A 24,520-nucleotide genomic window follows, 5' to 3' on the forward strand; every position below is an offset into this window, starting at 1 on the left:
TTTATTTTGAAAGTCCAGTTGCCGCTAACCAGCCAGGCTCGGCTCTGGTATGTAAATTTACTACCTGCTGGCTGGCCTGGGAATGATGTCATTCAGCTTCCTCTCCAGTGAGTCTCTTCCTGGATTTCCTTAAGAGCAGTTGTCAGCTGGATTTCAGGGTTGTGGAGTTGGAAGAGAGACTTGCTGGTGAAGCAGCTGCATGATGTTGAGGATCAGAATAGTGAGCTGGCCTGTTTGAAGATGGGGACAATTGTCTGAATGGGAGTATGCTGTCACTTTAACAGGTTAATAGTTTTGTATACAATGTCTGACAGGGGCTTCACAGTCTGTCTTTGTGTGTTTGCTTACTTATATGGCTCCCTATGCTTGTGAATGCTCATTGGTTTTTATCATTCCTCTGTCTGTGTGTGTGTGTGTGTGTGTGTGTGTGTGTGTGTGTGTGTGTGTGTGTTTATTATAACTTTGTCTACCTCTGTGTCTCATTATGCATTTGTGTTTGTAGCCAATAAAGAGGAGGTGGTCCAGAAGGCCCGTCCAGTCTCCACTGATGTTGGAAGCAGCAACCCAAACTTCTCTGACCTCATGGATGAGTTTATCCAGGAGAGACTGAGGGCCAAAGGAACTTCAGTTAGTACAACACACACGCTAATTTCAGATTGTGTCATAAGATGGAAGATACGAGCGTCACTTTCTCCTCTGTACACAGGGTCGCCGTGGCAGCAGCCCGGGAAGCCTGGAAGTTCCCAGGGATCTGCCAGAGCTCCTGGAGGCCAGTCATAGTCGTGATGGATCGCGACCCTTAGATGATCTTCGGCCTGTCGATGATCCGGGGGTTCCCTCTGAGTGGACGTCACCCGCTAGTGCCAGCGGTTCTGATGTCATCAGCTCCGACAGCCAGTCAGACTCCTTTAATGCCTTTCAGTACTCCACCTGCAAATTTGATAGTAAGGAACAAGATATGAGCAGTTTATTTATACTGCACGGCACACATTTATCCTCTTTTTAAAACAATATTAAAGTATAAAACTGTTATCTTGCGCAAAACTTTTTATTAGTTCGTGTAAAATAGTTTTATGTTATTAAATAATCATTTTTTCTGCCAAGAGAAGCAGAAAAACACAAAATTGAGTTTCTTTTTTTAAGGTAAATTAATCTGTAGGAGTAAGCCATCTCATCTTCTGTTTAACTTTGAAGAACTTTTTGTGAAGTGTTTAAAAATAATGCATCACATTTTGTCAGGCTGCTGAAATTAAAAGAGGAAAATCAACAACTGTACAGCAATGATGACTTTTCTTTCTTTTGTAGATTTTACTTTTAGCTCCGAGGCGTCTGCAGGGGGAGTTGGATCTGCAGCAGGAGGGGGAGGAGGTCGAGGCAGCTCGCTGGATCAGGACAGTCTTGGTGGGGGCGTGGCCTGTGAAGAGCAGGAGGTGGCCAGTTTGACGACACTTCACATCGACTCAGAGACGAGCAGCCTGAGCCACACTGTCACGGTTACAGGTAGGGACATAACAGACTTCAGCTCAATGCCTGCTCACCAGAACCCTTAAATACTGTGTTTTTATGCCATCTAAGGGGTAAAAATGTTCAGAAAACATCCCAAAAACTGTGAGAATTGACTCTAATAAAGATAAAAGAAGTTGAAATAAATAACGTTTATGTAACACTGATTTAACGCTTAAATAACGTTTGTTTATTTAGGAGCCATTTGATACAGTTTATCAAATTTTTTGGTAAACGCGTTGTAAATTAAGTCTATCTGAAATGTAGGTTCTTTGCGTCGATCATGCAAGCACACACACACACAAACTAACAATGCTTATCAAGTGTTTCTATGCAAGGTTACTTTAATCTAGTAAACAAATGGTTGTGTGTAGGCTGTGTAGCCTCTTAGATTTATCAGTTCGTGTTGGTGTTTGCGATAAGCACCTATTTTGTAAACAGATCCTCGTAACACTAATGAAGGATAAAGTAGGACTGGGCATCTAATAGAAATGTAAATTCAATTTCGGCTTCCAGTGGTTATTATAATAGAATAAGATGGAATAAAATTAATGCTTTTATCCATTATTTTTGCTGCAAAAAATTCATACAAGTATTAATAATACTGCAAAGTGTTGTTTTTTTTCTTCCATTATGAATCGAGGGCGTTCTTTTCCTTTGTAAGAGTCTAGTTTTGAAAGCTCGGCTGTCCCATTCAGGTCTCTGTCGTTTATCTTGTGGCTGCCGTGCAGATCGCCTGAGCTGGTGAATTTTGCTGTTCACCAGCTCATCTCCCCGCACCTGCAGACATCCAGTGGTTGAAGCTTCAGAACAGCAGTTGCACTTCCAAGGTGGTCTTTTGCAGTGAAAAACACACCCAAATCCTGCCCTAACTCCTTATTGGATTCATGAGTCCCTGTTAGATATTAACTAATCAAGATTACAACTTTAAACAACTAAGTGATCATGCCTTTTGTTGTAATCAAGCAGCCCTACTCTGAATAGAATATCACACCTTTTTTTTTTAATTCCAGCCCGTTTTTTACTTTACCACCTCTCTACAGCGATGTGCATCCCTAAGAACATTTTATATGAAATTTAAGTGCAGGCTCTCATTTACCACAATGTTGAGTATCCATTTAAAATGATGTAAAAGGACTCAAACAATGATAGGCACTCTGCAAAAGAAACCCAGTCAAGCAAACCTATTTAGAAATACTCTTAAAGGTACAAGATCAACAGATACTTTGAATGCAGTCTTTTGTTATTGATTAACAAGAACATCTATCACGTTTTCAGGATTTTTTTTAAAAAATATCACAGTGATGAGTGTCAATAAAAAGCACGAGAGTAGAATAATAAAATACATAATAGCTGAAGCAAATAACATGCTTATAAATCACATTAGTGTGATCCAGAACAAAGAGAAAAATGGACTAAACTATCATAAGAAAGTATTTTTCTGATTGTCTTGGTTTTCTATGTGATCTTTAAAATGACATTTTTTACTATCCACTTAGCACTTAGGTTTTAAGTCTCCTTCTTTGATATAAGTCATAATAAAAATAACCTCTCAGCCTCACATTCCACCATAAAGCATGAATCTCATCCTCCCGTTGCCTTATCAGGAGTTGATATTTTCTGTATTCTTTCCCAGGTTCGGAGAGTGCATCACCCATGCATTCACTTGGGGGCTCTCGCTCCCAGACTCCTTCCCCTGCCACTTTGACAGCAGAGCACACTGAGCACACGCATTCCCACTCCCACACCCATTTACAGCTGGACCAGAAACTCCACAACTCTGTCCTACAGACCCCCGATGACCTGGGTAATACTCAGAGGCATTCACTTTGAGATGCATTTTCCTGTTCATACAAAGTGTAGTACTTTAATCATGTTTGTGAATATGAAAATACTTTGTAGGATGACTCAGTCATTGACTCATTTATTCCAGAAACGAGTGAGTTCCCCAGTGAGGACTGTAGCGTGATGGCGGGCGGCTCTCTGACCGGATGGCACGCAGATGTTGCCACAGTGATGTGGCGAAGGATGCTGGGTATCCTGGGAGATGTGAACAGCATCAAGGACCCAGAAATCCACGCTCAGGTCTTTGACTACCTGTGTGAACTTTGGCAAAACCTGGCCAAGGTGAGAATTGAGACATACAGCGAACCCGCAACTCCTGTGTCAGTGAACATGTTCTCCAATGACGAGCTTTTCTGTTTGCAGATCAGGGATAATTTGGGCATTTCTCTGGATAACCAGTCGTCTCCTCCACCCCCTGTTCTGATCCCACCCCTGAGAATCCTCACCCCTTGGCTCTTTAAGGTATGTGTGATAGAGAGGTAACAATAAGGGTTATAACATAACATGTGTTTCAATATTAGTTAAGCAATCTTTTCTCTTTAGGCCACCATGCTGACAGAGCGTTACAAGCAGGGGAAACTTCACGCCTACAAGCTGATTTGTAGGATCATGAAGAGACGGCAAGACGTTTCACCAAACACAGACTATCTGACACACTTCTATAACATCATGCATCAAGGACTTCTCCACCAAGACCAGGTAGAGTGGTCTCAAATTTATACTTGAACATAATATATGAACAAACAGCATATTTTATATTTTACAGATTTCTTTATTCTTGCAGCTGTTAATAAAAAAATTTTTTAATGTTAAATACTCAAATCCAGATCTTTAAGCACAGAGTAAGTGCAGGAAAGCAGGGAAATGGGGAGAAAAGATAGTCATGCAGGCAAACATGCTGTGCTACTGTGAATGCACCTTTGAAGCTAAATGTTTAAAAAAAAAAACTGTATTACTTTTACAGGACATTGTGAACACCATCATCAAGCACTGTAGTCCCAGGTTCTTTAGTATCGGTCTACCTGGAGCCACCATGCTGATCCTGGATTTCATCATCGCAGCTTCTAGAGTCACTGCCTGCTCATCACTCAATGTAAGAAATCCTCCCGTTTGCAATGTTGGTTTCCAGCTTTACAGGAGCTGATTCTTTCATTCCTGTCCTCCTAACAAGTTTTATTTTCCAAAGGCTCCAAGAGTTGAAGCACAGATTCTTCTCGGATCTCTGGTGTGCTTTCCCAACTTTTACGGGGAGCTTCCTGCTCTCCACCCCACCACAGCTGACGTGGTACTTACCAAGTTCCCTGATGTCAAGGTACGCGAATGCCGATCATCATCTTCCACCTTACCTTATCCCTAGTATCCTCCCCTGTCACAACAACTCTCTGCATGTCCTCCTTCACTACATCCATGAATCTTCTCTTAAGTCTTTTTTCTTTTCCTCCTGCCTGGGAGCTCCATATTCAACTTCCTTTGTTCAGTAAATCCACTATCCCTCCTGTGCACATGTCCAAACCATCTCAACCTTAACCTTGTCTTCAGCCTGTCCTTCTAATGTATGTAAATGTAGTTTATGGAATATTTTCAGTAGCAGTGTATTTAGGTGGCTGAAATTATCCTTCACCAGAGGCTCCCCTTGTTTGGATAATAGGGAATTATAGCCATCCTAGTAGTTACAAATGCACAGAAAATTCTTCATTTTTAATCTTGCAGCATCCTTTCTGCAAATGATATGCAGCGCAGCCTGGTTCAGTGTATTCACAGTGGATAAACTGTTCATCATACCTCATATGCACTTCTCTGGGAGAGTATTACAATACACCGCAATAAAATATTGAGAAAAGAACATTTTTTTTAAGAAATTACTTTAATCTTCCTGTAAGTTCGGGGAAGAGCAGGACAATACAGTTTAACTGACAGGTCTGAAAATGTGTTAGGTTTTTTTTTTTGTTTTGTTTTGTTAACTCGCACATCAAAAGCTCAAAAAGTTTATCTACTTTGTTTGTAATCCAGGTCAGTTCAAACATCGGCTGTCCATAGGGGATCTCGGAGGCAAACTAATAGGCTAATGTCTCATCAACCATTCTTGTTTGAGCTAAGGGCGATGGGAGTGATGTTGTTATTGTTGTTGGTGCCATGTAAACTGCTAATGCCATGCGTGGCAGCGCCTCAGGCTCACTCACTGCTTTCTTATGTGGCAGAAGCTTGTTTTGAATCACTAAGCGGTCATTAACACTGACCAGAGGGACAAGACCAGGGAGTGTGTGAACGTGTCTGGGGTGTGTGTTGACCTGTTTAAACTGTGACTATGTGTCCATATTTAGTCCAGCATATGTGTCTACGATATGCATTAACACCACACGGTGTAGTTCCTTGAATCTGTTTCCTGTTTGTCTGACTGGGAACTATTAAGCTTGTCCTCATTTTCTGACATATAAATAGTGTTGAAATGATGGATGCTCATATCAAACATTGTCAAATAATGAGGTTAGCTTAAAGGGAAGGGGAAATGAACTAAAATGGCTTGTTTCAGATACTGGACAAACTCAAGGACTACATCGAGGCCTTGTGTAAGATAAAGAAGGGTTATTTTGAAGTGTGAATCATGCAAAGCTACTCTAATAGGTCCATTTTAAGGATGCAGTCTCTTTATTATTCATTATACACACCTTTAAGGGCTACTCAATTATGGCAAAAATCACAATGCCAATTATTATCATCAGTATTTCAATCTGAGTTCTGCAACATGACTTTTTATATTAATGCCTATAATAACAATACTAGTGATCAGCTGATATATATTGCTATTGAAAACTGATGTGCTGTATGTTTTTGTTGTTTTCTGTTTTTTTAAGGAGCATATCATCAAAACCATCCTGACCTCTGCCAGGGATGAACCCTCTGCTCCTGCTAGGTAAAGGGTTTATAAAGTTTATTTATTTATTTACATATACAGTGTTGCGCAGGTGCCCCAGGTTACCTAAAGTTATCATTTGTTAATAAATTCCTTCTGTATGTAACCACATCTGTTTGTGCTCACTCAGTATTTCTTTATTTTATGCTGGTTCCTGTGTGTAATATTAATATATGCAGTGATTCCGATAAACTGCATTTATAGAGACATTTATTGCAAAACTGCTTGCTCACACTGTGCTGTTTTTGTCAGGTGTGTGGCTTTGTGCAGTCTGGGGATATGGCTGTGTGAGGAGCTGGCCCACGGGACTCAACATCCACAGATTAAAGATGCTCTCAATGTGATCTGTGTTACCTTGAAGGTCAGTCACACCTCAGTACATCTATAAATAGCAATTAAGTTCTGTTCAGCTGGACTTCCAAAAAGCAACCTAAATTTTATATTTGAACTGTGACTCATTAAGACTGAAATGTCAGACCAGTCTGATCGCATTATGAGTTGTGTTATAGTTGTCTGTTCTCACACTTTGTCCCCAATGACCATGGATCTCTCAGTTTCTGACTGTGGTCCAGTGAAATAAGACCAAAGCAGTGACTCTGATTCAAAGGCACAGCAGACTGGCCGCATGTTGCACGGATCTGCTCAACACACTAGTGCCAAAACATCTGCTCCTTTTTAGGCTGAAAGTTTATCATACTGTTTCCATGAGGCAAGCCATGGTATAGTGCAGACCACTTACATAGACAAATAAATTTAATGTAGTGTATGAGAGAACGTACGTCTGTTCTTTATCCTTTTCTTTCTTTTTTTTAAGACAGAGACATTTTCAATGATCCCTTCTCTACATCTGAATGTGAATCCTATTTAATACTTTGTGAACCCTGAAAATGATTGGCTGCAGCCGGATTGCCAATCCAAACTATAGAACTGGTATCTTTGTTGATATATTCCTGTTGTTGTTAAGATAGCCTTTGATAGGAAACTCCTATGTAAAATCCTGTAAAATGTGCCGGTTATAAAATTAGAGGGTCACTGTCATCATGCCTCTCACTCCTCTCTGTTCTAAACCCTTCCCACTAGACAAGTATGGATACATGAGTGTACTTCATTAAAGAGAATAAAAATTAGCAACAAAGACTTCAGACACATAAACATAGAGACCAGTCAGCGAGGCCCTGGTGAGAATGTGTATTCCCATGGAGGTTGTTGGCAGTCGCTGTGAGATGGTTGCAAAGAGGTTGCTGCACCAAAAACCACTCGCCAACTAGTGGCTGAGTGGCAATAAAACTGCAATGGAAACTAGAAATTTATTTGGGGCGATCGTGGCTCAAGAGTTGGGAGTTCGTCTTGAAATCGGAAGGTTGCCGGTTCGAGCCCCGGCTCCGACAGTCTCGGTCGTTGTGTCCTTGGGCAAGACACTTCACCCGTTGCCTACTGGTGGTGGTCAGAGGGCCCGGTGGCGCCAGTGTCCGGCAGCCTCGCCTCTGTCAGTGCGCCCCAGGGTGGCTGTGGCTACAATGTAGCTTGCCATCACCGGTGTGTGAATAGGTGGATGACTGAATATAGTGTAAAGCGTTTTGGGTTCCTTAAGGGACTAAGTAAAGCACTATACAAATAAAAGGTTATAATGCATTTTTGTCCAATGCCAGAAACATGTTGCATACCACAGCTTTAAATTCAGAGTTATAGATAAGGTAAGCAGACCAAAGTATAGAGTTAATACTGCAGGATTAGATGGAGGGTGTGTTTAACATGTTGTCCTGCGAGCAGCCAAAGTACGATGGAAAACGCTGTTGGAGATGAGTGTTGTTGTTGGTGAAATTTCCGTAGTGGGCTTAGTGTGTTTCAGACTGGGAGGCCTGTGGATCACAATAATACAGCCCAACATTTACTGTCATCTAAAGCCAAACACACACACTCACACACGCATACCTTTTCCACCTTGGAATCCCTTGCTCGTGTATCGGCAGCCAACGACCCATCACACACACACACACACACACACACACACACACACACACACACACACACACACACACACACACACACACTTGCATTCACTCACTCCTGGGAGCAAACCCTGGACTGTCAATATGTTTGGTCCTTCTTCAGATAGGAGACTAATCCAGAGGGAATGCTGCAAGCTGTGTCTCTTGCACACACACACACCATTGCATGTATACACACATCTTGTCCACTTTTGAATCTCTTGCCTTCATACCAGCAGCCAGTAGCTCCAGCCATTGGCTTTGTGACACACACACACACAAAGCTTGAGGGATTGTCATATTTCCATGCTCTTCCTGCTGTTCTCTTTGCCTTTCATCTGTAAGCATTTTTTGCCTTGTTGTCCGTGATCCTTATTACAGCCCGACTAATCTGTAAATTCTCTTTCTTTGTACATATTATGCTGTAAACACCTTGTTAACCTTAAAGAAGTATAGCAAATACTATCTGTGGGATTTCAGCACGGATAACTGATGTGTTAGTTGTGACAGATAAGATATGATACCTGCCAGTATTAATTTGAACAGTGCCAATATGTGAAGGAGAATGTGTGTTTTTAGACTGGCAGGCAACACAAAGAGAAGCTTTAGAGATAATAAAAATAGATGATTTATTATATGATATTTAGACTAATAATTTACTGACTTCATATCATTTTTTTATATTTGTCTGTTGGTAATTAATGCCATCAGGATATTTTTGTTGACTAATTTAAGCCAAAGTTATTAATAGCTTAGAAAAAATGTGCAAGCTACTTGTTTAAACCTTCTAACGGTCCTGTGGAACCATTCATCCTCTTTCCTGGACATGTTCACTTTCTAGAGAGAAGGTTCAAAATAATTTGGCCTGAAATAGGATTTGGTATTAACAAGCAACCTCATTATGGCCGTGTGAAATACAAGACGTGCCAGTGACAGATGTTTGATAACTGATACAGATGGATTTTGCTAAAAATGAATGTGTGTATGACACCCAGACCGGTGAATTAACATCAATGTTTTTTCTCCTCTGTCCCTCAGTACCCCAATAAGAGTGTAGCGCTGGTGGCGTCAGACATCCTGCACCTTCTGATCAGTTACGTTGATCATCTTCAGAAATTCCCACCCGACACTCCAAAGAAGATCGTAGAGGTGAGACATAAAATACAGAGAACATTTGAGCAACATTAATATTTTAATGTTTCTGAATATTGGTTAAGACCGCTATTGCTTTGCCATAACATCGTAATGACTGAAGTCATGCTGTGTAAAGCCAAGGCCTCACAGTGCTGGTAGACATTAACAAATTTTTTTATAGAGGTTTTAAAAACTGTGGCTCCTTCATGGTGTCGCATAACTTCAGAGGGATTAATGCTCATTTTAATCTTACTCTCTTCTTTCAGATTTTGATTGCCACCATCACATACTTGCTGCCTACTACTGAGTCTTCACCTCATGAACTGGATAAAAGGGTAAGCTGCTCACATTCACTTAACAACACTTTTTTAAAAACTTGCTGGATTGTTAGTTTTTAAAAATTGTACTTGTGTGTTGCAGCTGGTAGTTTCCCTCCTGCTGTGTCTGTTGGATTGGGTGATGGCACTGCCTCCAAAGACTCTTCTTCAGCCTGTGCAAACACGAAGCCCTCCAGAGAGGGACCAGCCTACCAAAACGCTCCTCAGCTGTATTTATAAGGTATATGCTTGTGTTTATATTCACATATATGTCAGTATTAGGCCAGTTTGGCTCAACTGGAGCTGTAAACGATACACAAAGGAATCCACTCATCCGCTTTTTTCTTTTAAAAATGTGTCCAGGTATTACATGGCTGTGTGTATGGGGCACAGTCTTTCAGCAATCCCAAGTATTTCCCACTGCAACTGTCGGACCTGTTGAGTCCAGACTACGACCCGTTCTTGCCTTTAGAGAACCTCCGAGAACCAGAACCGCTACACAGTCCGGACTCTGAGCGATCCAGCAAACTGCAGCCAGTCACCGAAGGTAATGTATCAACCAGTGGAAATGCACTGCTCCGCGGTTAACACCTATTACGTTTCTGTTTTTTCCTCTTGTCGCTTTAATAATCCATGCAGTGTGGTGCGTTGATCCAGATGCATATAGAAAATCTTTACACTATGACACCGAGGTCTCTGCAAAACCTTTGGTTTAGTCTTTACATGTGTGCACACCTGTCTGCATCTGTGTCGGAGTATATATCATCTCCTGCTGTGGTTCACCAGGACTCTGTCTAGTTTAATGACTGGAGTAGCCCGAAAGGCCATGCTTCTCTTCTCCTGTCTTCTCTCGTCTAACCACTAATCTTCACTTACACAATTCCGTTTTTTATTCTTTTAATATCCTAAGACTATTTTCTGCTAATGTTCCTCTCACTTCTATTACATTCTGCTGGCTTCATTTATCTTTTTTTTTTGCTTCCCTTTGCCTTGTCTGCCTCTTTTAGAGCACCCTATGAGGTTCAGGGAGTCATTGAAAATCTGGTCAATACATATCTGTACTCTGTGCACAGCCTGTCAATAAGGAGTTGCCGTAAAGCGTGCGCGCGTGTGTGTTTCACAGTGTGTGTGTAATGATGTTGATTAACCAGGATCGGCTGGCAGCACAATGTGTGATGGCATTGGCTTCTTCTCAGCATGGTGCAAACTATGTACGAGCTGAAAGTGTGCTTGTACTTTCTCCTAGTTTCTACAGTGATTCCTTAAGTTAACTCGTAAACTAAAGAACAAGTCAGAGTATCCTTCACACTTTTTCTTTCACTGTGAAACTGCAGGTTTAACACTTTTGTTGTTTATTTTATCGGTGGATGCTACTCGCCTCTCTGCAGTAACACTCCAGTCCAATCAGCCCTACAGAAGGCTGCAATGCAGAAGATTTACTTTGCTAAACCTCTGCTAAAAGATACTGAGAGAAAATTAGTTTATTTTTATTCAATCAACGCACATTAATCAGAGAGTAAACAGTAGATATAAAGCCTGCTGTGTGTGTAATGAATAGCGACTGAAGAGGGTCAGCCAAAGGCAACACTCTCCGCAAAGTGGTTAAAGTTTATTTATATAGCGCTTTTCACAGACAAGCCCCAAAAATGCTTAAAACACAATTGATATGAAAATAGAATTAAAACAAACATAAATAACAAAACAATTTCAGCAGAAGGCCTGAAAAACTGATCCAGAGCCCTGCTGCCACAGCCTGACAGCCTCTGTGCCCCTCTAGTCTTCAGTCTTGTATGAGGAACAGAAACAAGCATGAACTCTTCTAAACACCAATAAAATCTATCTTTTGACAACCAAAAGCTAAATATATATTTTTTATATTTATATCAGCACTGATCCATAATTAACCCTCATAACAGAAATATATCTTTAAGCTTTTTGTACATCATCTGGGATGGACTTTATTCTTGCTTTAATATTTTATTTTATTATTTTAAAATGAGCTAAATTTTTGTATATATATTTTATATTATATTCTCTAAAGAACATTGGATCAGTGTTCTCACACTAAACAGCCTTACTTGTTTCTCATTTTAAGTAATAAAACTATTCAATGTATTGTTGTTTTAATGGTTCATCTCTAAATGTGTTAAAGTGTAACAGCAATGAATTATATTTGTATTAATGGTAAATGCATTGACTTACATTTAATAGAATTTCTAATTACTAATATTCAGTGTGTTGTTTTTGCGATGATACCAATCAGTTTCTTTATGATTTCCAAAAAACATAAATATAATTCGGCATTGCTATTGCTTACCCCCCCCCCCCCCCACCTCCCCCCCACCTGCTGCAGCTTCCCTTTAAATTTTCTCCAGAGCAATAACACCTTTGTCTTACTGTTTACTTTCTTAATCCTGACAGTCCAATCCCTTATTTTTATTTTTCATTATAGGTGATGAAATGACCATCTGCTACCTCCTAACTATATCTTTTATCGTCTGTATTCTCTCTGCAGTTCGTAGCCGTATTCAGCAGGGCCTCGTCTCCATTGCAGCCAGAACTGTTATTACCCACCTGGTAAACCATCTGGGACATTATCCCATGTCCGGCGGCCCCGCTACTCTGTCCAGTCAGGTACTGTTACTTTGAGTTTGGTGGGTTAACTAAGTTATGTTAAAGGGAGGTGACTCTGCGAAATGTTGAAAGCTGTTGTTATTTTGCTGATGTAGTAAATATAACGTCATGTTTTGCAGGTGTGTGAAAACCAGGACAACCCGTTCTGTGAGAGTGCAGATCTTGGGCCAGAACTTTTCCATTCACCAAACCTGCAGTTCCTGGTTCTGAATGGATCCACGCTGCTGTCTGTGCTTCAGGTAAATCTTCATAAATGTTCCAGTTGCTTCTAAGTGTATTTGTCAGGGTTAAACATACATGAATTTATTACTTGAATAATTACTTTTACACCTGGAATACAAATGATGACTACTGCATTTATTATATTATTAACACATTAGTGGGGAAACAATCTTTAAATAATATAAAATATTTATTTTGTGATTTCTTTACTATTTTATTTTATTTTTTGCTTCTTCTGCCGCTATTTTCCAGATCCGATCAGAGTCCGGTGTGCCAGGAGGCGGAATGACAGCTGGTTTGTCCTCTGCTCCCGCTTGTGTTCGCGTCATCATCCGAGATGTAGCTGGAAAACACTCGTGGGACTCCGCCGTCCTCTATGGGCCTCCGCCATGTTCTCCTAACAGTCCAGCGCATACACTTTTAACACACACGCAGTCACCTCACACTACAAATCTTCATTTACGCACCCCACCAGGAGGTCCGCCGAAAAAGATGGGAGCGAAAAGAGAAGATAGCGAAGAGGACGGGCAAGAGGAGAGGGGGGCAGAGGAGGGAGTGAGGACGGATGGTGACAGGCAGGAGTCTCAGGGAGAGGGAGAGGAGGAAGCAGAGGAGAGGAAAGCAAGTGAGGGGGAGAAAGAAGATCGGAGAGAAGGTGGAGGTGGATTTGAAAGGGAAGAAGAGGAGGAGGAGGAGAAAGATGAACATCGAATGGATAGTGAGGCAGATCCAGCAAAGTCGAGTTTAGAGCAGCATCTGGCTCCGCCATTGGCTAAACGCGTGTGTCGGGAGGCGGTGCCAGCGTGGGACTCACTGAGAGAAGGAGATGATGCACTGGATGAAATGCTGCAGTACCTGGGATACTCGAGTCCTGAGTGTCTGCAGAGAGCAGGTATTTTCTTTAATCTGAACTCTACAGCTGTTCAGCACATTCCTAAGTAGCAACTCTGATTCCTGATTGGTTCCCACAGGTATGCCGCTCAACATCCCAGCACCTCCTCCAGTGTGTGTTTCAGAGAAGCAGGAGAACGATGTGATCAATGCCATCCTGAAACAAAGTGCTGCTGAGAGAGACTTCGTCCTTCATGTGCGTGCTGCCTATGTTCACATCAATAGCAATCATTAAACTCCTGAGCCTTTAGTTATTGGACCTTCACACATGCAGTACAGCATGTTTCCCTATGTGGGGATTTATTACAGTTCTATCGTCAGACTTGTTTTAAGAGTTATTGTTTGTTTTGTTTTTTTCAGCCATTGCTAATACATGTCATGATTTTTCTGTTAAAATAAGTCAACGTGTCTATTGTAGAAAAAGCTTTGTTGTCCCTACTGCACAGAATCAAAGGAACATGCCTCCTAAACACAGAGAAGCTAACTCATAAAACCAAAACACCAAATGATTTTATAACTGTTATTTATTTTATCAGTGAATCCAGCATTTCTGAAGGAAAAAAGTTCATCTACACTCACTGGTAAATTTGCTAGTTACACCTTGCTAATGCCACAGAGGGCCCCCCAATTTTGCATCATTTAGAGCAGCCCTAATTCTTCATGGCATAGATTCAACAAGGTGCTGGAATCATTCTTCAAAGATTTTGTTCCATGTTAACATGATGGCATCACACAGGTGTGTCAGCTGCACATCCTGTGATGTGAGTCTCCTGTTCCATTGCACCCCAATGCTTCTCTTTTGGTTTGAGAGCTGATGACTGTGAAGGCTATTTGAGTACACTGACTCTTTGTCATGTTCAAAAAAAAAAAAACTTATTTGAGGTGATATGAGGTTTCTGACATGATATGTTATCCTTCTGGAGATGGGTACACTGTAGTCATATAGAGATGGGCATGTCAGCCTGTCAGTAATACTCAGATAGGCTGTGGCATTTAAATGATGTTCAGTTGGTATTTATGGGCCCAAAGAAATCTTATGCCACACACCATTACACCAGCAGCCTGACCAGTGATAAAAAAACAGAATAGCCTTCACGTTTACACCAAATCCTGGATCTACCATTGTTATGTCACAGCAGAAATTGAGACTCATCAAACCAGAAAATGTTTCTCTAATCTTTTGTTATACAGCTTTGGGGTATTGTGGTATCGTTTTCCTGTTCTTAGCTGACAGGAGTGGCTCTCAGTGTGGTCTTCTAGTTATGGGTGTCTGGGAAAATCCCAGCAGATCAGCACTTTCTGAAATATCCAGACCATCTGACACCAACAACCACTTAAATCACCTTTGCTCTGAATTATGATGCTCAGTTTGAGCTTCAGCAGGTCATATGACCATGTTTATGCCTGAATGCACTGAGTTGCTGCCATGGGATTGTTGATTAGGTATTTGTATTAACAAGCAGCTGAACAGGTGTACCTAACAAAGTGGCCAGTGAGTGTATTAAAATTGATTTTACATCATTCTGATTTGAAAATAATCTGCAGAAAAACACTTGGTTTAGTGTAGCGTGATTAAAAGCACCACCATTATGTTTGTTGTCATAAGCCTCAGTGGTGGCTGGCGCTCATTGTTGTATTTTCCATGTTTTATTTAATTATTTGGTTTTTGTGCATTAAAATGAAGCAATCGAATGTTTCAGAGAGGTGAGGAGCTGAACATGAGAGCCGTGCATCAGACTGAACCAGAGACTCAGACGCCACAGTCGGCCTTCTATTACTGCAGACTACTGATCAACATACTGGGGCTCAACTCCTGGGAGAAGAGGTAAGATCGAGCACTGCACTCTGTGACAATCCCAAATTAAACTGGAATTTTGGGTTAATGATATTTATGTTCGCTTTTTATCAACAGTATTTGTGCCACTTCTAAACTTTATGTTAATGATCACTTTAAAAGGGATTATTAAGGCTGTGTAATGTACCTCTGTTTTTAAGATGAGTTGTGGTCCACAGGGTAATATCTAAATGTTCAGTTAAAATTCAAATACAAAAGAAAACCTGGATAATCCTCATTTCTAAAATATAAAATGGCCCAAATTTAAAACGGACCTAATGTTTTAAACATTATGACCCAAAATAAGCAGCATAAACTTATTTGGAAAGTATTTACAGAGGTCAGAGCCAGGAGCTAATTTCCCAATGACTTCTTTAGGACCAGAAGTATTTTTGCAGCCACGGCTATCGCCCCCTGGAGACGATTAAAAAGAATGCAGACTTCAGGAACTTCTCATTAGCTTTATTTTCAGCCTGCCTTGTTAAAGACTTTTAAAACTGTCATTTTAACATCAGAGTTGATGTGGATTAAATGGCCAGTAGGGAAACTGCAGTTTTTAGCTTTGTGTTTTAATCCTGGTTGAAACACAACAGTCACAGCACACAGTCGTCGCATTAATATTCTACTACAGTAAAAATATTTGTCAGTGGATTGTGGTGACTTTCTTTTATCGTTTCTAAAACGCAGCGGACTTTACCAACTGTTGCTAGATGTGTGAGTGCAACATAGTTATTATATGGTACCGTCACAAAGGCTTTACTAAAAAATATAACACACAGTCACACTATATTGATGTAAACAACCTTGTTGCATCCCGTATCTCATGAAAATATATCTATAGCCCTTAGATAATGTTACTCCAAATGAGTTTTAGTTTTTAACATGGATATTTTTTTTACTCTCTAGTTTAATTTTATGAAAATATTATTCTTTCCATTAAGACACGATGGTTTATTCTGTCATTTAAAAGCCATAAAACATCATTTTTGTACAAGCTATACTAACTAAGAGGCTGTTTTCGATCTGGAGTGTCTCTTTGAGCAAAGCATATTCTTGCTTAATGCAAATGAAACAAAAAAAGATTCAAATTCAACAGAGTGCTCTTTTTTTTTTCATTACACTTCACATTTTGCCATTCATAATGCACAGCATTTCATCTTCTCAGTGACTCTGGGCTAAAATACACAATGTCGGGGTATCACTTTAAAAGTGCCCAGCCATCTAATGGACCCTCATCACTCTTTATACTTTATCCAGGGAATTACACTTTCTGCATTCAGCCTGCACAATAGACTTTTTAACACACTGTGCTTGTGTGTGAGTGTGTGTGTATAAAGAGTGTGTGATAATGAGTATAGTGCTCTATTGATCAAATTCAACCCATTTGGAGTTAGAATAAAAGAAGAGGAGAGAATGATCGAGCGTGAAGTGGCAAATCAGAAAACAGGATGAAATGAGGCACATGTAAATGTAGACAGTGAATTTTAAAAAAAAATGACATGGTGCCAGAAAAGGTGAGTGAATTTGGAAGGTAAAAATGAGAAATTTGGATGTTGGAGAAAAGGGAGAATAGATGGATAAGGATGAAAGAAAAGAAGAGATTGTCTAATCATGTGTTATTGTCTCTCCAGGTATTCATATGGGGCATTACAGACACTAAGATACTGACAGTCACCTACGTGCGTGCATGTGTGTCCCCTTTTATGCTTTTCCCTATAATCCAGGGTGTAAATGGAGTCTTTGAGAGCAGAGAATGAGGCCATTACCAAGTATCAGTTTAATAAAGACCAAATTGCTGTCCCCCTCTCGTTCTCTCTCTCTCTCTCTCTCTCTTTATCTCCTGCTCTTTCTATCCCGTTTTTCCCCTTTCTCTAAGAGTGAAAAGAATGACGTGTCATTATCAGTCCACTCCAAGCTTCACCGCTCGAGTCTAGGTTTTATATCAGCGGTGCAGAGGTTGGGGGCTGGTCGCTGGGACACTTTGAACGGCCTCAGGACAAGTTAGTCTGCATGAAAGGCTTTTGTTTTCATTAATAATAATGTCCCTTTTCTTTTATGTTTGGACCCTGAAAGTGGCGTCGACATAAACTGCAGGCCCTGTGATGTGTGGCTGCATTTGCTCATCTATATTAAAACCCAGTAATCTGTATTTGTGAGGCCAGAGTTGAGGCAGCAGCTTCAGAAACCCAGCACCTCCCCTGCCTCTTACACACATTTTGTTTTATATTGAGAACAAAACATAGTAAAAATTGGACTGCAAATACCCCCTGAAGCCATTTTAGACAGACCTACAGGAAAACCAACATGCTATGTGATTGTGTTTAGTAGTAGCAATTACTGGACAACCACAGCTGTCAACAACAGCTGGTAACCCCCAGCCCACGTTAAAATGATTTAGAGGACCCAAACAGATTAGCCACAAGGGACTGAATGTTAAAATCCTTCTTTAAAATCTGGGTTGTGGTCATTTATGGGTGATCTGTCAGTGTGCGTCTTCCTCAGTCTCCACTCCTCCTCTCTATAGTCTTGTATTAAAATGAGGTTTTTTTTCCTCAAGCGCTGAGTTTGTGGATCTAGAAGAAGCATGTTATAGGGTGTCAATAGAAGAACTGTGGTACTGCATGGGGAAGTCAAAAGTGACAGATGTGAGGCTAGTGCAGGACATTTACTGCATAGTTAAAGGCTAAAAGGTCCATTCAGAGGCAAGAAGTGATCAGGGACTATGTTTAAAGATACCTATAATTCCTAAATAGATCATGCAGTGCAACAGGTAATATTGTTAAACTCCTTGAATTAAAGCTAAAAGTCTCCATTTCAGTCTCATCTTGATTGTTTGATTATTATTTTTTTTAAATCCCCTTCAATAGTATGATAGTATGGTCCAAAATGAGGGGAAAAAACAACATTGTCATGCTTTAAACCCTTGTGGACTTTAAACAGCACTTCTTATTTTGCCATTGTGTGAGGGTGACAAAAACCTGCAACCAGCTAATTAGTAGAGACAGGAGTGACAGCCGGGCAGTGATCAGGCAGTTCAATCTTAATGATGATTAATGGTTCCTGACTTGTGCACTTCTGTCTTACAGGAGTAGTTTTCACTTGCTGAGGAAGAACGAGAAATTACTGAGAGAGCTGAAGAATCTGGATTCACGGCAGTGGTGAGGAGCCTGGAAAAAATCCATCTTTTCTGTTCATTCAGCTTTTTGTCGGATCATACTTTGAACCGGTTTGGTGTTGCAGCTTTAATAGGTTCTCATCTGTTTTGGGGTTTTTTTTTCTTCATTCTCTTCCAGCCGTGAAACCCATAAAATTGCAGTATTTTACGTGGCTGAAGGCCAAGAGGACAAACACTCCATACTGACTAACACAGCAGGCAGCCAGGCGTATGAGGACTTTGTTTCTGGACTGGGGTGGGAGGTGAGAACACATTTATACATATATTACTTATCATTATTATGGATTTAGCATTATCAGGACCATTTCAAAGTAATGAAAACCTAAACAGTCACCTGTATGTTTTATTCTTTTTAGCAGTGTGTGATGAAGCAAAACACATAATTAATGCAATAACAGTAATATTTCAGCCTATGAAACCAAATACTGTGAATTCTGCTTAAGTCATCTTTAGTGAATACATGTACTCTAAGGTTTAATATGATCAGCTTTGGCACACAGCTGTGGCCCACCTTGTTCAAACCTTCTGTTTGTGAATGGCAGCCAATCAGGAGGATGCCAGGGGGAAAATTCACATTTTAATTAGCCAAAATAAGTTAAAACAGTTTGCAGATGCTGTGCCTCAGAGCTTGGATTGTTTTTCACTGGTGATTGTTGATAAAAATTGTGGGGGCTTAGAAGGGCGTGAACCACTGGCTTAAAGGGGAAGGAGCTAAAGTGGCTCGTTTCAGACAGAGGTGGAACTGATGCGTCTCATTAAGCCGAAGTAAAAGATAAATAGTTATATTTTGAACTAGAATCCACGCAGTGCTATTCCAGCAGAGTTCAAGAATTAAAATCTGGAGAAAGGAAGTTTGAAATTTGGGAAATTAGCTGGTTATTTAGGATCATTTACTGCTACTGACAAAAACTTGTTTTCTTTATAATATGTTAGCACTTTGATTAGATGTTTAGGGACAAGAATATAGCGTGAACACAATCCACAGCATTTATAGCCTTACATAATATGAAATAAGCTAACTGAACGCAGAGGTTATATTTTGTTAAATGGACCTCGCTTGATATTGTTTGTGTGCTTGGGCCATTTAGGTGGACCTGCCCACTCACTGTGGTTTCATGGGAGGCCTTCAGAGAAATCGCAGCACAGGCCAGACCACTCCTTACTACGCCACTTCCACTACTGAGGTCATCTACCACGTCTCCACTCGCATGCCCCACGACCAGGACCTTAACCTCACCAAGAAGGTAACGCACTCGACACAGTTTATCTAGACATGCAGATGGATGTATACAGGCTCTCTGTGAAGGGTGCTAGTTCCTCTTCGGTGTTTTTTGTTTTTTTGTTTCTTATAGAGTGTTAATAGTGCTCCCCACTGTAGCAGTAGTAAATTTATAACCAGTCGCAATTACGTATGAAATATGTGTCATTAGCAGCACTTTATTTGCTGTTTTGGGCAACACAAAAAACCACTGTGACATTTCAAAAATTGTCAAAATTGCTTGATAGATGGATGGAAACATCTCCCAGACTACATCTGACTGTGTTTTATGTGCTGTGGAAAAGAGTAATTAGTAATAATGAGCATGCTTATTGTTCTAATTTCACTTCTTTTATGTAGTGAGGGGACAAGAACTCCTTAGTCCTTCTTTTCGTCCACCCACACCTCTTTGATGAGCATAGGTACACACTCACACCACTCTGATGTCAGTGCTTCTACCCCACACCAATGCATTCAATAATTCCTCGGAGCAATCACGTCTGTATTTGTGCAGTGTGGCGCGTGGGGTTGTATCAGCCTCTAGGCAGCCAGGTTTATTGTGCGTGTGTGCGGTTGTGTGTGTGTGTGTCTGTGTACACACCTGTCATCCCCCAGGCACTGGGCGCTCTGCACATGGCCATAATGTCCCCATAATCAGATCATACTTCCTGCTTCTCGGCCTATCACGTCGCTTCAGGCTCCTGATTGGATTATCACCGCCTGGTCCGACACCATCAGTCTCCCTGATCAGCTGATGGCCCCATCAAACACGCATAGTCACATACGGACACGCACACACGCCACTGTGAACCCGTTTAACGTGACACAAACACACATCCACGGCAGGTTTCATTCACATCCATCTGCCCAAATAACCGCACAGCCATACATTTGTGTTAATGCTGGACAAAGCGAGTGTACACAGGCTTACAGACACAGTTTGACAAACGTGTCCACAAACAGGTTAAACTGAGATTTATCATTGCCACCCACTGAAAATACAAACAGTGTTGTCCATCGCAGGACATTTGTCCAGGTCTACGTCGTGGTCTGTCTCATCTGTGCAGAACACGATTAAATGATTAAAGCTGCATTACACCAGGTGATCGTGGCATCAGAGATGACATCACTCTGAGCTTCGTCACTGAAACATTTTTAAAATAAAAGTACAGCTCAGAGAGGCATATCAGACACCAAGACTCCAGACTGCCTTAAACTGTGCCACCTAATTGTTCTGACACCCAAAAATACGACTTGAGGCTCATAACTCTTTCTTAAAGTGCAGTAATGGAAAGAGCATCAGTTCCCAGTATTACTGATGACTGTGAGTATCCTGCAGACACAGGAGGGGGTTTAGATTTATTCAAGTCAAAACTTCACAGATATATCAACTTTATGCTTTTCCCATCAAGTTCTGTCAGGTTAATTAAGCCTATAACTCACTGTATTCAGGTAAATTCAAGTCAGTGCTGCATGTTGGCGAAATCACGTCCAAATGTGTTAAATAATGCTTACATTTAAAACATTTTTTTAGTTGACCCCAAGCTTATATACGAGCTGAGGACCAAGCGATGAACTCCAGGGTCAATGCAAAAGTGCAAAAACCTGCAATTCCTCCAGTGGCCACTTGAGGCTGGCTAAACAAGTGAGTTAGTTCACAAAGACTAAAATAACCCAGTTAATAACTAATATCCCCTTCGAAACAACTGTACTGTTGTAACTCATCTCTCTGATGGGCAGCAGTAAGCTGACAGTTGACTGTAAGGCCTCACCTTCACTAGTTCCAGTCTTTGAACTGGACTAGCTGATAAGTTATAGGCACTAATGTATGTAACGGGTAGTGTAACATAAATACCACCATGTGTAAAATACAGTCTGTGATGTCTACAAACCAAATTACATCATTAAACTTTGCATCCCGGTGCACTATTTAATTAGTCATAAAAGTAACTGCAGTTAAACATTTAAAAGGATCTGTCTTCAGCATGTTTGTCTCATGGCCAAGGACAAGACTGGCAGCTATCAGAAGGTGTGTACAGAGACCTCTGTGTGGGGAGGTGGCAGGTGGGGGTGTGTGTTTTGGCAGACATCAAGGTTAATGACTGAGCTGTCACCAGCCCCGACTGTAGTCGGCGTGGGTGTGAATCTCACACACAGTCAGAGGATCACACACAATCCCATCTGTCTTCGAGCCCCTACTCCATCTTTCCGGGGCTTCACTTTGTCTTGTTGTCCACTCTCCATCTTCACACACTCACTCCATCACGCCCAGGGCCACCTAAACCACATATACACACAGACTTCAAAGCCTTGGGGTTATGATGGATACAGCCTATCCAGCTCCGTTTGCAGATCCCTCTCGGTCAATGTTGGTGTTTGAGTAATAATGTATATTTTTCTTCCATTTTGATTCTATTAATTTCTTTTCTCTTTTTTTTTGCCTCTCCAGCTCAGACATCTTGGCAACGACGAAGTCCACATCGTCTGGTCAGAACATTCCAGGGACTACCGCCGCGGGATCATCCCCACTGAGTTCGGAGATGTGCTAATTATCATCTACCCCATGAAGAACCACATGTATTCCATCCACATACTCAAAAAACCAGAGGTAAACACGCAGGACTAGGCAGTTGTTCCTTACACACAGACCTTTAAGCTCATTATTAAAACCTGGCATGGTAATTTAACTGCCCCCTGAGCTTATCACTGATGGCTATCTGTGTCACCTTTTGTGGGAATTGTTGGCCAATCAATGTAATCTTTCCCATTATCAGTGGCAGCAGTGCCAAATTAAAGGAAAAATCGAAACACTTTTCTAAATGCAGCCTTTTTTAGCTGTATTTGTGGCAAAGCAATAATGAAATGTTAATATGCTCAATTTAAAATAGATTAATTATTATTTTTTATTTATATGATAAATCACAACAGTTGTCATCTTTAGACTATTTGTTTGTAAAGATGTTACAAGGTGCTAGGAATCTTCATACATTTGGAGAATAAGTGAAATGTTCACTTATTAAAAGTCTTATTTAGTTAGCCATGTTTGTATTTTTTTTATACTTAGACTTGTGTGGATTTGGGGAAAGTTTGGTTGGAGAAAAAAAATGAGAACAATATTTGGTCCATGATTTTATGTTTCCTACCAGACCCCACAGATATGCATCCAGATTGACTAACAATCCTAGAGAGAGTCTTGCCCCCAAGTCTTTCTGATCTGGTTAATGTATCAGTCTAAAGCACACAGACATTAATACCACAGCACTGATGGCATAACTCTATTTCAAACAAGCCCTAACACAATAAAATGCTGCTTTTTTTTTCTCTGTGACATAGATACCACAGCACTAATAACATAATTGTATTCTCTTTCATTCATTCTGCAGGGAAAAATATTGAATTATCATGAATCCAAAAACAAGTTAGATAAGATATTCCCTTTGTTGTTGTCCTGAAAGCACATGTATTCGGCCACAGAGCGCATGGCTTGGAGACCTGGTCCACAAATAAACTCAATAAAAGTCCGGCATTAGTTTCTTTGGTGGATTCCACAAGCAAAGCATTGAATTATATGGGAAAGTCAAAGCCTGAATCAAATATTGTATCATTACAAAAATCTGTGGCGTCAATCATTACTTGTCAGGGTCGGTTCAGTAGAACTGAGTAACTCCCACTGTTTCATAAAAATCTAGACTTTTCAGGGTTTTCTTTGAAAAAAAAAAATCTAATTTGAACTATATAAAGGAATAAACGTGGATTTAATGCCAGTTTTGTTCTCTGTAGGTTCCTTTCTTTGGTCCGCTGTTTGATGGAGCCATTGTGGACATGAAGATTTTGCCCACCATGGTGAGAGCGACAGCTATCAACGCGAGCCGGGCCCTTAAATCCCTCATCCCTCTCTACCAGAACTTGTATCCTTTAAAACCCTCATATGAAAATTTAGGATAAAAAGGCAAAGGTAGGATGCTGAAAATGAGTTTTTCTCTCTGGTTTTTCTCTTTTCTTGTGTTATATTAGCATATTATTTATATTGTTGTGTATTATGTTTGCGTTTTAAGAGATATTTAACCTCACAAGACTCTTTTGCCACAAACTTCAGGAAAAAAAACTTCATTCAAAACTCAAAGGTCTGCAGCACTTGGATTTATGCTATTACCAGCTCTCTGTTTAGGTCTGAAGACTTCAGCTATTCCTGCACTTTGCAAAGTTTTAAGTATCAAGGTGAACGAGAGTCACACCAAATACATATCTAATTTCTTTCTTTCTTTTTTCTTTTTTTCCAAATGATTGCTCAGAAGAATTCAGGGGAGTATTTTATTATTATTGGCCTGAAAGAGTTTGCAAAACACTTTAAATATCACTGTGTCTAACCTTCACTGAAGCAGGTAGGCTTGCTGACAGCTGACAGCATATCGTCCTTTGCAGCCTCGTGCAGAAAAGGCCTTCCATCTCTTTTTCTTTTGTACTGTGGTTGTAGCTTTTTTAGTGTTACATTAAACTCTAAGTCCACTAAATGCAGTCTAAAACTATTTTTAGCAGTTTTGCATCACCTTGATATTTATTTATTTAATTTTTTATGACTTTTTTTATGAATTCCACATGCTCTCAAATGATGAGATGTTTTAAAAACTTACATTGAAGTTGTGAGAATGTCGTTTTGCTGTGTGAGCTTTTGAAATCGTTGCACGTGTGAGTGTGAGAGAGAATGTTGGGTTGGAGGATTAAGAATAGCAAATCAATGTCCAGTGCTGTGCAGCTTTCAGAATATGAGAGCTCGTTTGATAGAGCTGCATTTAGTTGCCTCTGAAGTG

The 24,520-nt window shown here is 40.5% G+C and overlaps 1 protein-coding gene across 6 annotated transcripts in view; it reads left to right on the forward strand.

The window, feature by feature from the left end:
- The window catches only part of ralgapa1 (Ral GTPase activating protein catalytic subunit alpha 1), a 72,052-nt gene that overhangs the window by 22,591 nt on the left and 24,941 nt on the right, over positions 1-24,520 (forward strand). For all 6 annotated transcript variants that reach the window (XM_040042791.1, XM_040042794.1, XM_040042792.1 and 3 more), the window contains 25 exons: positions 503-627; positions 707-944; positions 1,306-1,500; positions 3,140-3,310; positions 3,437-3,630; positions 3,712-3,810; positions 3,892-4,047; positions 4,313-4,441; positions 4,535-4,660; positions 6,201-6,259; positions 6,512-6,620; positions 9,286-9,396; positions 9,648-9,716; positions 9,802-9,939; positions 10,062-10,245; positions 12,214-12,332; positions 12,452-12,571; positions 12,807-13,446; positions 13,526-13,641; positions 15,146-15,270; positions 18,366-18,437; positions 18,573-18,696; positions 19,543-19,698; positions 22,162-22,320; positions 23,493-23,620. In XM_040042791.1, the coding sequence (XP_039898725.1) occupies positions 503-627; positions 707-944; positions 1,306-1,500; positions 3,140-3,310; positions 3,437-3,630; positions 3,712-3,810; positions 3,892-4,047; positions 4,313-4,441; positions 4,535-4,660; positions 6,201-6,259; positions 6,512-6,620; positions 9,286-9,396; positions 9,648-9,716; positions 9,802-9,939; positions 10,062-10,245; positions 12,214-12,332; positions 12,452-12,571; positions 12,807-13,446; positions 13,526-13,641; positions 15,146-15,270; positions 18,366-18,437; positions 18,573-18,696; positions 19,543-19,698; positions 22,162-22,320; positions 23,493-23,620 (3,862 nt within the window). The remainder of the gene's footprint in view (positions 1-502; positions 628-706; positions 945-1,305; positions 1,501-3,139; positions 3,311-3,436; positions 3,631-3,711; positions 3,811-3,891; positions 4,048-4,312; positions 4,442-4,534; positions 4,661-6,200; positions 6,260-6,511; positions 6,621-9,285; positions 9,397-9,647; positions 9,717-9,801; positions 9,940-10,061; positions 10,246-12,213; positions 12,333-12,451; positions 12,572-12,806; positions 13,447-13,525; positions 13,642-15,145; positions 15,271-18,365; positions 18,438-18,572; positions 18,697-19,542; positions 19,699-22,161; positions 22,321-23,492; positions 23,621-24,520) is intronic.

This window comes from Simochromis diagramma, unplaced genomic scaffold (genome assembly GCF_900408965.1).
Source record: "Simochromis diagramma unplaced genomic scaffold, fSimDia1.1 OVJJ01000304.1, whole genome shotgun sequence".
Taxonomy (NCBI): domain Eukaryota; kingdom Metazoa; phylum Chordata; class Actinopteri; order Cichliformes; family Cichlidae; genus Simochromis; species Simochromis diagramma.